We start from the raw sequence: 13316 nt of genomic DNA on the forward strand, positions 1-13316 counted from the left end.
ATTCCTTGTCTTTGGATGGCACATTTCCTCAGATCAGCCCAGCACTTCTGAATGGAAGTCTAAGTCATTCATTCATTCATTTCCCTACTATGCAGGCTAGGTAGGTGTCAGGCCCCACACAGCAGTGAAGGAAGATGTAGTGTGTCCTTATACATACTGGGAATGACCAGCTGCAAGCAAGTGCTTTGACAATTAATAAACTGCAGTTACGACCAGTGCTATGAAGAAGTAGTAAAGGAATTATGGGAGTGTTAAACCGGAAGGCCTGGTCTAGACGGGAAGGGTCAAGAAAAACTTTCCTGGGGTAATGACTTGAGATGGCAAGGATAAGATGAAACAGAACTGCTAAAAAGAAAGAAACAGAGAGTACGGTTTTTAGGGCTGCAAGGAACCAAAGATACCATCTACTGATGTCCGATCCTTACATTCCACAAATGGGAAAACTGAGGCCCAGGAGGTGAAGGGAGTTGCCTGACTACAGTTACACAGCTTGTTAGCCCCAGGGCTAGAGATGCAAACCCAGCGTGGTTTTCTTAGGTGGGTAGAAAGCAAGATGCACTGAGTAGGAAGGGACTTAGGCTTGGGGGAAGCCAGGTAGGTTTTAAATTTAACGCTGCCTCCAGGTCAGCTGAAGAGCTACTTCTTCAGGTTGGGGAGGGCATTAAAAGTGACTCATCTGACAGTTTGCTGTAGCATAGTTTGGGGTGGGGGGAGGAGATACCAAACATACATACACCTGAAACAGTAAATATGGTGATCCAGTAGTTAAGACTCTGTGCTTCCAGTGCAGGGGGCACAGGTTCGATCCCTGGTCAGGGAACTTGAGATCCTGCATGCCGTGCAGCATGGCCAAAAAATAAATAAATAAATAAATAAATAAATAAAACAATTAAAAAAATGATTTTTAAAGTATAAATGTGGAGTTCAGTTGGGAGACTACTCACTGTTCTACAGCTGTCTAGCTGTGTGGAGAGAAGTCACATAACCTCTCTGAATTGGCATATAGAGCTTATACTTTGGTATATTTCCTTTCAGTCTTTTCCTGTGCATTTTAGGAGCTTGTTAGAGATCAGTTGTGTCCTATATTTCACCTCAGTCTTTGAAGACTAAAGTCTCCTGTTTGGGTAAAATATTGTTTAAGTCCCCCTTTAAAGAGCAGTTTGCCAGCCTGTGCTTGCCCAAGCATCCAGAGAATAACTGTAGCAAGTGAGCCAAGCTCCAGAATCTGTAAGAATCGTTAGCAACTGAGCATATTTCTGTAAAGCAATAAAGGTTTCTCTGTTTTGTTCATCTGTTACCCTTCTGCTGTTGCCACTTCCACATTCAGTGTGTGTAGGTGGAGAGTATGAGATAACACGGTTTCACAAATGAAAGTGAGTGGAAAAGGGCCGCTTTCCCTTTAAGGCAGTTTCAGCCCAAGCTCCCGCCCCTTTCCTGATTGACAAACCTGCCCAAAGTCACATGATCCGCCTCTATTTGAAGGTCACAAAAAGCTGCTTCCTTTAGAGACAGAGGGGGAGAGAGAGAGCAAGAGGGAGAGTGAGTGTGAGAGTTAGTTCAAGCCAAAATGGCCGACAGAGTCTCTGCTGGTTTCTGAATATTTAAAATACAAAAAAACAGATAGACAAAAAGAAATCATTTTTTGGACCTTTTTTCATTTCCATTTCTACCTTGTATGCCTCAATTTGCTGGATTTAAGCACTGCTGCACTTTATGAGGTTGGTAAATATTTTCAATTTTTTAAAACCAATTGATTTATATGGATCTTGTCTAACCGTTTTCACTAGTGGTGTTGCAAATCGACATTTGTCTAGCATGGAGACTGGCTTCAGACATTTCGTGAATCTGTAAATCAGACCCGTGATGTACTTTTGGTTCGGCATTTTAGAAATGGAAAAGCCTTGGTAAAATATTTAATTTTGAAGTGATTTAATTGCACTTTTAATTTATATGCAGATTTTCATCCTCGTTTGTGTCTTGCAAATAAATGAAGCTGTGAGTAATTGAAAATTTGATATTTAGAAAGAGGTTTTTAAAAAAAAAAAACCAACACAGACCTCTCCCTACCCCCTTAAATCTGCTGCAAAAATTTGCATAAATATAAATGGGTTTGCATTCTTTCGGCTGCTAAGGCCGACAAAGGATCTGGGAGGGCAAGCACTACCACGGGAAAGCCTTTTTCTTTTTTTCTTAAAGCTTGGCCATCCTTCCTAGAGAGATGTAAAACCTAAAATAAGACCTGATACATTTTAAACATCAGGCTGGGGGCGAGTGAACACCAGGAGGTTTGGGGTTTGTAGATTCCCCGGCTTGAAAACCTCCCAAGCAGTGTGTGGATCACCCCTCTCCTCTCGGCGCGCGCTCATTTGCGCTGGGTCTCTGTGTGTGTGCTCAAATGTGCAGCCAGATGCGCTTTTATTTTGATCGTGGTTTGAACCAAATGGTGGGAGTATCTTGTAAACATGGTGTTCGAAAGATAGAACAGCTCATCACCCCGATTAGGAATTATTTTTCTCTCAGTTTCTCCCTGTGGGTTGGCCTTCTCTGTTTCTCATGGCTTACAGTTTCTGTTTAATTTTATATGGATGAACTGGGCTTTTCAGCACAAATTCAGCTTCTGTATATCTAGTTGTCTGTTTCAGCCACGTATCCATTGTGAAATGGTCGTATTTGGTCACCTAAATAAGTAGGTGTACCTGTATGTCTGTTGGTTACCCTCGAAACTGTGCAGTGAGTGCCCTGAAGTTAAATTCCATTACTCCTAATGCAGGATTCTAGAAAGCCTGGGGATGGGGAGGGAAGAGGACTGAAAACTTGCCTTCTCAGAGCCACCTCCCCCGATCGTTGTGAGAGTGTGATGTAATGCTCTCGGTCTGGTGGGCTGAAAGGATTGTAGTTTGTGATGTGGCGGGGAAATATCCCCCACCCCTGGGGAAACTACCCCACCCCCCTCAGCATATCCCTGGCTCGCAGAGGCCTTGTTTTCTTTTCTTTTCTTTTTTTTCCTCCTAATTTGTATCCTCCTGATTTATGCCTTAGCATATTGGCATGAGAAAGAGACTGTTCTAAAGCTGTTACAAAGTATAGTTTAGAAAGGCCATTTAAAATATGCAAATTGAATTGTCATATCCCCATCATTAAATATGTAGACTTGGATTAAAGGTAATTAAGCATAAATGGAATAATTTTGATCAGAAGGGAGCAGTGGGGCTTTTTTTTGTTTGTTTCCTTTTTAATCTAATTATAAGATGCTTGCTGGGCCTGAGAGTGTTAAAAAAAAATGGAAAAAATGCTGGACCATTTTGAAAATTTGACAGTCTGCAAGAGGGTGTGTAATGCTTTCAAAAGCTTTATTCACTGTTAAAATGGATTGGCCTCTTGTGCTGAAAATGGCCTGTTTCTTTGGGCCAATTGTTTGTAGATGAAGGGACTTTCACGCTAATTTAACAAAAAGACGTTCCATTTGAATTCATAAAGATAATTAAAGTCCTCTGTCTCTAAAGAGCAAGTATTTTATTATTTTTCTAAAATTAATGTTGTTAGTAGCAGTGGAAATGAGTGGGGAAGTGACGGTTTAAATTCAGTGTAAATTTTTTTGGTGGTAGAAGTTCAGCTTTTGTGTAAGATTGCAAACATTACATTCAAAAGGTAATCTGGAACAAATTTGTCTCTTAGAAAATTTTTTTACAGCTTGAATTTGAAGGAAAAGACGTAGAAGTTACCATAGTAATAGAGAGTGTTGCTTTGTGGTAGACCTGAGGAAAATTAGAGTTCTGATTTTTGTTGTTGTTTTTTTCTGAAAATGAAAGCGCTTATTTGGGGCTTTACTTGTTAGATGATTCATTTTGTGCCCATTTCCTAAATTGGCCTTACAGAAGAAGAATGAGATGAACCTCAGCTTTCCACATTTTGTCATTAGCTTGTTTTTCTGGACTGTGTAAACATGTGAATAGCAGGTTAATTCAGTTTGCAGAGCGGAGGGACCAGAAGCAGGGTGCCTGCTTTCTTAGGCAAGAAGGAGAATGATATAATGAACATTTAACAGAACGCCATCTGATTCTTTGAAATGTTTTGGTAAATATTCTTCTCTCTAGACAGGTTGAGAAGTGTGATAAATAAGACCTGGTTTCACGTATGTTAAGCGTTATGGCTCTGGTGAGTTTCAGAAGCTCAGCTGCCATTTTGGATCTAAGTTCCTGCAGAGCCCATCCTTATGGCACACCAAACTCTGGTAATTCAGGAGCAAATAAAAATGAGTTATACATCAAGCGTGCAGGTGGATAGTCCTTAATTTGTGCCTTTTGTTGAAGTTTTCTTTCTGTTGGCACTGTGAAATGAATCTTTAAAAACTTGAGAGATGTGGCTGATGTTATGAAGAGCAAAACGCAGAAATACTACAACTTGCACGTTGTGGTTTTTAAAAATGAGGCAGTGTATGCAGAGGAAGTTTCTATCTGGAGAAAAAATAATATAATCGTCACTAAAGTCTCCCCACCCCCAATGCCTATTTCCTTTTGCTGGGTCTACTTGTGATATTATAGTAATGTTACTATTCACAATGCTACTGTGTTGCAGAAAGAAATGTCACAGATTCATTATTAAGATTTTACTGAAACCTCACAAAAATTGATAGCACCGTTTAATCAGAAGTGGTATCTTATTTTTAAATTGTTTTTCAGTCCTTTTATCTGCATACCAGAAAGAAAGTGTTGGCATCTTTGGTATACAGCGCAAACTCAACTCCGTTGTTCAGCTTTGAATGGCCATTTGTTATTCTTTTTCGCCACTGGGACAAGTCATTTAGAAATCAGCTTCTAAAAATTGAAGCAGAGACTTGTAAGGCTTTTCCAGCTCTTAATCCTATAAGAGACACGGAAGGAATGATCTGTGATGATGAGACCTTCAGGTTCTGCAGAGTAGGCCCCAGCAAGTAACAGTAGTAAGGGGTTACGCCTCACCCTACCCAGCTGCCCCAGGACTGAAAAGTTTGCAAGAGATTTAATTTTTACAGCTCAGTATATTCATTGACCTTCTGTCGGTTAAACTGGACAAGACCCTGAGACAACACAGATGAATGTACTTTGTCCCAACCCTAAGGAGTACCACTCTGGCGAGGGAGATGCTCCGTGAAAGAACCAGAGGCCTTACCTTGGTGCTCTGTGAGAGATAGAGCAAGTCCCTGGCGCATAAGTAGCCTGAGTATCTGTGTGAGGAGAACCTTTGTTTAAAGAAGCCAAATAATTACTCCTCATTAATTTCTGGTTGTCATTTGGCTGTTAGATTTTCTTTAAGTGGACCTTGTGATTTAAAGGTGGGGTTTCTGACCATTGGCTGGGGAGTAGGGCAGCCTAGGCTAATTGTTTCCTAGTACAGTATTGTTCAAGGATTTATACTAATCCGACTTCCCTCACCTGCTTCTTACGATTAGAACTGGGGGTGGGGTGGGGTGGGGTGAGGTGGGGTGAATTGAAGCCACTTGGCCTGAAAAGGGATTTAACCCATAATGGTGACATTTTAACATGTTTTCCTTTCTTCCTTCAAATACTCAGCCATCATTTATGGCAGATGCTGGTGTTGTAGGTGCTTTGAGAGCTAAGAATTAATTTGGTCTGCGCAGGGCCCCCAGGAACCACTGGTTCATGTGGAAATGTTTGCCATCTGATGACCATCTAACCTACTGCTTTGGGTTACAATTAGGGTAATGCTATAATTCCTTTCACCTGATGGTCGCCTCACTGATAATCAGGGAATGAATGGTAATTTTTGCTTCTGGTTGTGCTGCTGCTGCTAAGTCGCTTCAGTCATGTCCAACTCTGTGCGACCCCAGAGATGGCAGCCCACCAGGCTCCCCCGTCCCTGGGAATCTCCAGGCAAGAATACTGGAGTGGGTTGCCATTTCCTTCTCCAATGCATGGTTGTGCTAGAGACTTCCATTTAAGGTTTGACGAGGTAGTCATTTTATCCATTATTGTTTTCTTTAGCTGTGCGAAATTACCTTTTAAATTATTTGAGAACCCTGTGTGATCAGTTGCCTCCCTAGTTACTCTAGCACATCCCTCAGTTTTCCTCTTTTAATACCCTTCAGTTGTATCACTTGGTCTTCCCTGGTGGCTCAGTGCAGGAGACCCAGGTTCGATCCCTGGGTCAGGAAGATCCCCTGGAGAAGGAAATGGCAACCCACTCCAGTGTGCTTGCCTGGGAAATCCCATGGACAGAGGAGCCTGGCGGGCTACAGTCCACGGGGTCGCAAGAGTCAGACACGACTGAGCGACTAAACCACCACCAGTTGTATCAGTGTCTGAAATCACATTATTTGTGTGTGGCACCTCACTCCCCACTACCCAGAGCAGACTTGAGTGTTGTGCATGTTGCTCAGTCTTCAGTGTCTAGAATAGGGTTTAGCACAAGTGAGTACTCATAGAAATGTTTTTGAAGTAGACCTGAGTATAAGGTCACCAGGACCAAAATTAGCCCCTGTTTCTTCATCGGTAAAATGGGCACAGTGCTTTGTTGTGAAGCATAAAGGAAATGCTGGAACGAAAAGACCAGCACCTAGTCTTGTTGCTTAGTAAGTGTTTCCTTCCCCTTTGCTCTCCCTCTTTCTGTCTTTGTTCAATAAACCAGAAAGGCTGTAACGGCCCCACAGAAGCCTCGGTCCTCTGATGGCTCCCAGGATCAGGACGCCGGGGCACTGATTGCGCGGAGCCTCCGCCTGGATGAGGACAGGAGCCGCTCTGAGCCCTTTCTTTTATTCAAGTCCCTACATTCCTATGGTCTGATGTCGTCTCTTCATGCGCTCCAGTTTCCTTCATGCTCTGCCCCTGTGGTGTATCCACATTTGCTTGGCTGCTTTTCATACATTCTGTGTTTTGCATCAAAAGGTTCTCAGCAATTTCAAATGAATTGGTCTTAGAGTTTACAAGGAAAAGGAGAACAGAAAATGCAGTGGTTTTTTCCTTCATTTTTATTATTCTGAGCCTGCACATATAAACTCTTATTTATTTAACCAAACTGCTAATAGTTTTGACTCAGAAGACAGATAAAATTAAAATTTAGGTCAATTACCCACTTGATACAATGCTTTTGAATTAATAAAGATGACACATAACATTCATTCATTGACCTTGGATTGGAATTTATTTCAAAGAAAGCCATTTTTATCTGTTAATTCATTTCAGCAAATAATTATTGAATACCTATTACCTGCCAGGCATTGGAATAAGTGCTAGCATAGGAGTTTTATAGTAGGGAGATTTTTTTCCAGGTACCATTATGAAGTTATATAAATGCAGGGAGCCTGGTCAGTCCTCAGGGTGTTGGACGATTACGAAAGAGGGACACGCAACCCACATAGAAGGACCAGCTTATGCAAGGGCCCTGAGGCAAGAGAGGACTTCAGCATATTTGGAGACCTGTATGTAGAGTACTTGGACATGGTTGGAGCGTGATGTGTGTAAGAGAAAAGATAATCTGGGAAATGAAAGGTGAATCTGGAAAGGTAAACACTGGTGAGATGTGGGAGAGTCTATCAGTCATGTTTGGAAGTCTTTATCTTGAGAACAGTTAAAGAGTTCTCAGCAGGAATTTCACCTGTTCAAGTTGAGTTGTTGAAAGATATGCTCTAGTCACCCTGTAGAAATCCACGGCTGGAGGATTGAGTCTAAGACCGGATCGTATTGCAGTAACCCTAGGTAGTGGTGGCCTGGACTGACAGCGAGTTGGGAAGAAATGGATAAATCCAGAGACGTTTAGGAAGAAGATGTCACAGAACCTGATCATTGAGGGTCAGGATTGGGGAGATAAAAGATCACACCTCTGTCTCTGGCCTGGGCTGCTGATGAGATGGTTGTACCATTCACGGATTTAGGGTCCCTTTAGACAAGAGACAGATGTGGGATCGAGAAAATGAGTTCAGTTTTGGAGTAATTGGATCTTGGGACATCTAAGTGAAGGTCAGGGCTTCACACGTGGTGCTAGTGGTAAAGAACCGGCCTGCCAGTGCAAGAGTCGTAAGAGACACAGGTTCAGTCCCTGGGTCAGGAAGATCCCTGGAGGAGTAATTAGACACCTGGCTGGAGATAAAAATTTGAGAATCATCAGTGGTCCCAACTTTACCAAGATTTTCCTTTTTAAGTTGATTTCTTTGGTAAAATGTCCACAAATGGCAGTGTGTTGTGCAAGTGCTGTTAGGTACTGTCGGAAGGACTCTTTCATAAAGAGAATAAGGCCGCAGATGCACTCCCGTTACTACTGTGGTTGCCGTTAGAAGTACGGAAGGAGTTTCAGGGAGGAGAAAGGCTAATTTCAGCTCGGTTAATGAGAGAAGGCTTTATAAGGACCTTTTATTTGAGCTGAACTTTAAAGATCGGGCTTCCCTTGTGGCTCAGCTGGTAAAGAATCTGCCTGCAATGCAGGAGACCTGGGTTCAGTCGCTGGGTTGGAAAGACACCCTGGTGAAGGGAAAGGCTACCCACTCCAGTATTCCGGCTTAGAGAATTCTATGGACTGGAAAGTCCATGGAGTCATGAAGAGTTGGACACGACTGCTCAACTTTCACTTTCTTTAAAGATTGGGCAGAAGAGCAGACTTGAGGGCAGAGCATTGCAGCTGGAGAAGGGCTGATTGTGTTCAGAGGGGACTGAAGGGTGGTTGGTTGTCTGTAGGAGAGCTGGGATGCCCGCCGAGTAGTTTGGATTGCTGCGGCAGATAGTGGGGATCTGTTGAAAGTCTGATAGCAATGTGATCTAAGTGGTATTTTGAGAAAACTAGTATGGCAGTGGGGCAGAGGAGGACGAGTGTGGTGGGGTTGGAAGCGGGGAGGGCTGAGGGGATAATTGAGACAGGCAGGCCAGGTAGGAGGCTGTGGCGAAGAGGACTGTTCGTTTCGAAAGGGCCTGCTGTAAGACTGTGGGGCTAGAGGAGCTACCAGGGACCCCACGTGTTCAAGGTGAATGATGAGAATCTCCAGCAAAAGATGCAGCATTCCAGGTCAGACATACCAAGTTTAAGTTGATAGGCCTTCCAGATGGACCTGGTTGGCAGGCAGCTGACAATGTGGAACTGTTGCTTGAGAAAGAGTTCATAAGCAGAGACAAAGAATCGGAAGTCCTCCATGTAGAAGTGATAATTGAAGCTGAGAGGGGATGAGGTCACCATGGAAGTGCAGAGAATGGAAAAGAGAACTGAGAATGGGGCCTTGGGGACAGGAAGAGAAAGTAGACCTGGGAGAGGATTAAAGAAAGGTGCTTGTGCAGGACAGTCAGTCAGAGTCAGAGAGGAGAAGGGAAGGACTTCTCAGTGTCAGATGTGGTCAGCAGGTTTTGGGGTCACACAGGAAGAACAGTGTTTGGTTATGGCAGCCTCCCAGAACCTACTCATGGAAGGCGTTCTTGGTGAGAAAGGGTTGGGAATCATTAGGTTATGCCAGCACCATTCAGTGGAAATAGAATGTGAGTCATGTGTTATTTTACATTTTCCAAGAGTCGCATTAAAAAAAAAGGCAGGAATTCCCTGGCGGTCCAGGGGTTAGGCCTCTGTGCTTTCACTGCCAAGGGCCCAGGTTCTATCCCTGGTTGGGGAACTAAGATCCTGCAAGCCACGTGGTCAAAAGAGACACAGGTGAGATTAATTTTAATAATATCTACTTTATTTAGATATTTAGATGTGCAAAATAATGTCAGTTCAACATGTAATATATTTTAAAATATTAATGGGGTATTTGATATTCTTTTTTTAATATTCAGTTTTTCAAAATCTGGTGTTTGTTTTGTCCTTACAGTGCATTTCAGTTTGAACATAAAATTTTATTAGAAATGCTTGATCTGTATTTAGATTTGATAAAACTTGTAGTTGAAAAAGTCGGGGCTTCTCAGGTGGCGCAGCAATAAAGAATCTGCTTATCAATACAGGAGACGCAGGTTTGATCCCAGTGTCGGGAAGATCCCCTGGGGTAGGGAATGGCAACCCACTCCAGTGTTCTTGCCTGGAAAATCCTGTGGACAGAAGAGCCTGACAGGCTATAGTCCATGGGGTCACAGATTTGGATACAGCTGAGCACAGACACATACATAGTTGAAAAAGTATATTCACATACCCAGGTTTTTCCAAACATTTAAAAGTTTCATAATAATGGAAGTAAATTACCAATTAAAAAAAAAATCTTTTTTTTTTTTGGCTGTTGCAATGCAGTTTACGAGATCTCAGTTTCCTAAAAAGGGATTGAACCCAGGCCATGGATGTAAAATCCTAGAATTCTAACCACCAGGCAACTAGGGAACACCCTTAAAATTTAAGTTAAAATTCACTTGAAAATTCAGTTTCTCTGTCACAGTTCAGTTCAGTTCAGTCTCTCAGTCGTGTCTGACTCTTTGCAACCCCATGAATCACAGCACGCCAGGCCTCCTTGTCCATCACCAACTCCTGGAGTTCACCCAGACTCTCGTCCATCGAGTCAGTGATGCCATCCAGCCATCTCATCCTCTGTCATCCCCTTCTCCTCCTGCCCCCAATCCCTCCCAGCATCAGAGTCTTTTCCAGTGAATCAACTCTTTGCATGAGGTGGCCAAAGTACTGGAGTTTCAGCTTCAGCATCATTCCCTCCAAAGAAATCCCAGGGCTGATCTCCTTCAGAATGGACTGGTTGGATCTCCTTGCAGTCCAAGGGACTCTCAACAGTCTTCTCCAACACCACACTTCAAAAGCATCAATTCTTCAGTGCTCAGCTTTCTTCACAGTCCAACTCTCACATCCGTACATGACCACTGGAAAAACCATAGCCTTGACTAGACGAACCTTTGTTGGCAAAGTAATGAGTGCACATTAGCTGTGTGTGGCTACGAATTTAGACAGGGAGCATTTATGCAAAGTAAGACAGATACTTGCAGGTAATGTGCATTTTTGGAAATAGCCAGATAATCACTAAACATTCTTCCCATGGCAAAGCATTTCATAGGATTGATGTTACTTGGAACACATGTGGGCTTATGCTTATGAAATTTTTAGGATTGGAGGGGTCAAATCCTAAGTTTACTTGTGAGAAGATGAACTTTTTTTTTTTTTAATGTGTAGGTTCTAAAATTTAAAACAAGGAATTGAAAAAAACTGTTCAGGTCTGCAGGATGGTACATCCGTAAAAGTTTTAAAATATAACCAATTTGTGTCCTGTTAGAAATGCTAGGTACAGAGGTTTACATCTAAGGAAGGGATAGTCAGGGAGATTAGGATGGACATGTACACACTGCTGTATTTCAAATCGATAACCAACAAAGACCTATTGTGCAGCACAGGGAACTGTGCTCAGTGTTATGCGGCAGCGTGGGTGGGAGGGGAGTTCGGGGGACACTGGATACATATGTACATATGGCTGAGCCCCTTCGCTGTTCACCTGAGACTTTCACAGCATCGTTCATTGGTTATACCCTAAGACAAAGTGAAAAGCTTTTAAAAAGTAATTAAAAGCAGGTTTAGCTGGAGGGGTAGAAGCACTGCTGCCCCCTTTTTCAACTGTGGAGCCAGTGAGATGAGTGGTTTAGGTGGGAGGTGACATCAGGATTCCAGGGTTCTCAGAAGCTTTCAGTCCTCTGTCCCAGTCTTCCAATGTGCATAGAGGTGCATGAGGGGGAAGGTGCCAAAGGCTAATTATCTTGGGCTTGAATCTCACTTCTCTTTGGCAGGCTGTTTGGCCATAGACTATTACATTCATTTTGTATTTCTTGACATCTGGGCCAGTATAATATTTACTAGATATGAGTGGTTTATAAAAAAGCAGGCTCAGAGATTTTTATTATATTTAGTGATCTCACTGATTTATACTGCTAGGTAGTCGCTAACTAGAACTTCTAAATAATAACCTGTAAAGATTAGGAAATGAACCCTAAATTCATTTCCAATTCAGAAATGATCCTGAATTGTGCTTGGAACCAAACCTTGTTCACACTGGAAAGTCAGGCGTTGGTTTTGGGTTGGTGCACAATTCCATCTTGGTGGGCATAGAGGACCTTATTTTTCCGTGAAATTTTCTTAAATTTCATATTTCCATGAAATTTAAGAATTTGAAGTGTCAGCTATTCTGTGAAGTCCTGTTTTTAAAATCAATATGAAAATTAATTCCTTACCTTTTTGTTTTCCTTTAGAAGTACATTTTGGTTATCCATGCCTTGGTTAAAAACAACTATACTGTGTAGTAGTGGGCTTACGTGATGCCCTTCATTTATTTTTTGATATTTGGGTGTGCTGGGACCTAGTTCTGGCACTGGGGATCCTCAGTGTACCTTGCAGCATTTAAGGTCTTTAGTTGGGGCATGTGGGATCTATTTTTCAAACCTGGGGCCCCTGCATTGAGAGCTTGAAGTCTTAGCCACTGGACTACCAGGGAAGGTCCTGCATGTGGTCATTTAATGGCTTAATAAGACCATAGTCCTAGGACAGGATCTCTTGTCCCCTTCTCAGGAACCCAAAGCAGTGAGTCTTGTACCTCTAGATGCCATTGTTTGTGGGGTTTTTTTACCCTTTGCTTGCAGAAAATAATTACCGCTCTTTTATGCCAAGAAGTTGCTATTTTTAAGCTGAAGTTAGATAGCTAATTGGGTAGTTTAGAACAGTGGCTTCCAAACTTTTTGATTGGATCAACACTGAGAAATATAATTTGCATTGAGATAAAGTATTGTTGTTTAGTCGCTAAATCGTCTCCAACTCTTATTGTGACCTCATGGATTATAGCCCTCCAGGCTCCTCTGTCCATGGGATTTCCCCGGCAAGAATGCTAGGGTGGATGACCAGTTCCTTCTCCAGGGGATCTTCCCAAACCAGGGATGGAACCCCAGTCTCCTGAGTCTCCTGCACTGGCAGCTTGAAGATTCTTTGCCATTGTACAACCTGGGAAGTGAAGTGAAGTTGCTCAGTCATGTCCAACTCTTTGCGACCCCATGGACTGTATCCTCGGTCCGTGGGATTTTCCAGGCAAGAGTACTGGAGTGGGGTGCCATTTCGAAGCCCCATACATAAAGTATGCACTAAAGCAAAAATATTTTCTACGTGATCTATTCTATCCTGATACGTTCCACTCAAGTCCATTTTTTAAAACAAAACCCCAAATAAGCTGATCTCAACCACTGAAATGGCTTAATGACCCACTCTGTGTTGTCTCACTGAAGTTTAAAGAAATTTTAAGGAACCACTCAGGAGTTGGCCATATTCCCAGACATGGTCCCCACTTTGGTTGGTTTTGAGAATCAGATTTGTCAGTCTGCTCAGTTGTCACACCAACCAGATTCATAAGTGATTTTTAGAAGTGTTCATTTGCTACTTGAGCATGTAGA

At 42.5% G+C, this 13316-nt stretch overlaps 1 protein-coding gene across 21 annotated transcripts in view; it reads left to right on the top strand.

The window, feature by feature from the left end:
* TNRC6B (trinucleotide repeat containing adaptor 6B) overlaps window positions 1-13316 on the top strand; it is a 251338-nt gene that overhangs the window by 120836 nt on the left and 117186 nt on the right. For 5 of the 21 annotated variants that reach the window (XM_086402962.1, XM_086402961.1, XM_086402964.1 and 2 more), the window contains exon 1: window positions 1505-1718. The exons of the other annotated variants lie outside the window; for them this stretch is intronic. Coding sequence is in view for 2 of the 5 variants with exons in the window: in XM_086402960.1 (XP_086259086.1) it covers window positions 1714-1718 (5 nt within the window). In the remaining 3 variants the exon portion in view is untranslated. Of the gene's footprint in view, window positions 1-1504; window positions 1719-13316 lie in introns of those variants that run through there. 21 annotated transcript variants of the gene reach the window in all.

This window comes from Bos grunniens, chromosome 5 (genome assembly GCF_055505025.1).
Source record: "Bos grunniens cultivar Pamir isolate PY7600 chromosome 5, Bosgru_T2T1.0, whole genome shotgun sequence".
In the NCBI taxonomy this organism is placed as follows: domain Eukaryota; kingdom Metazoa; phylum Chordata; class Mammalia; order Artiodactyla; family Bovidae; genus Bos; species Bos grunniens.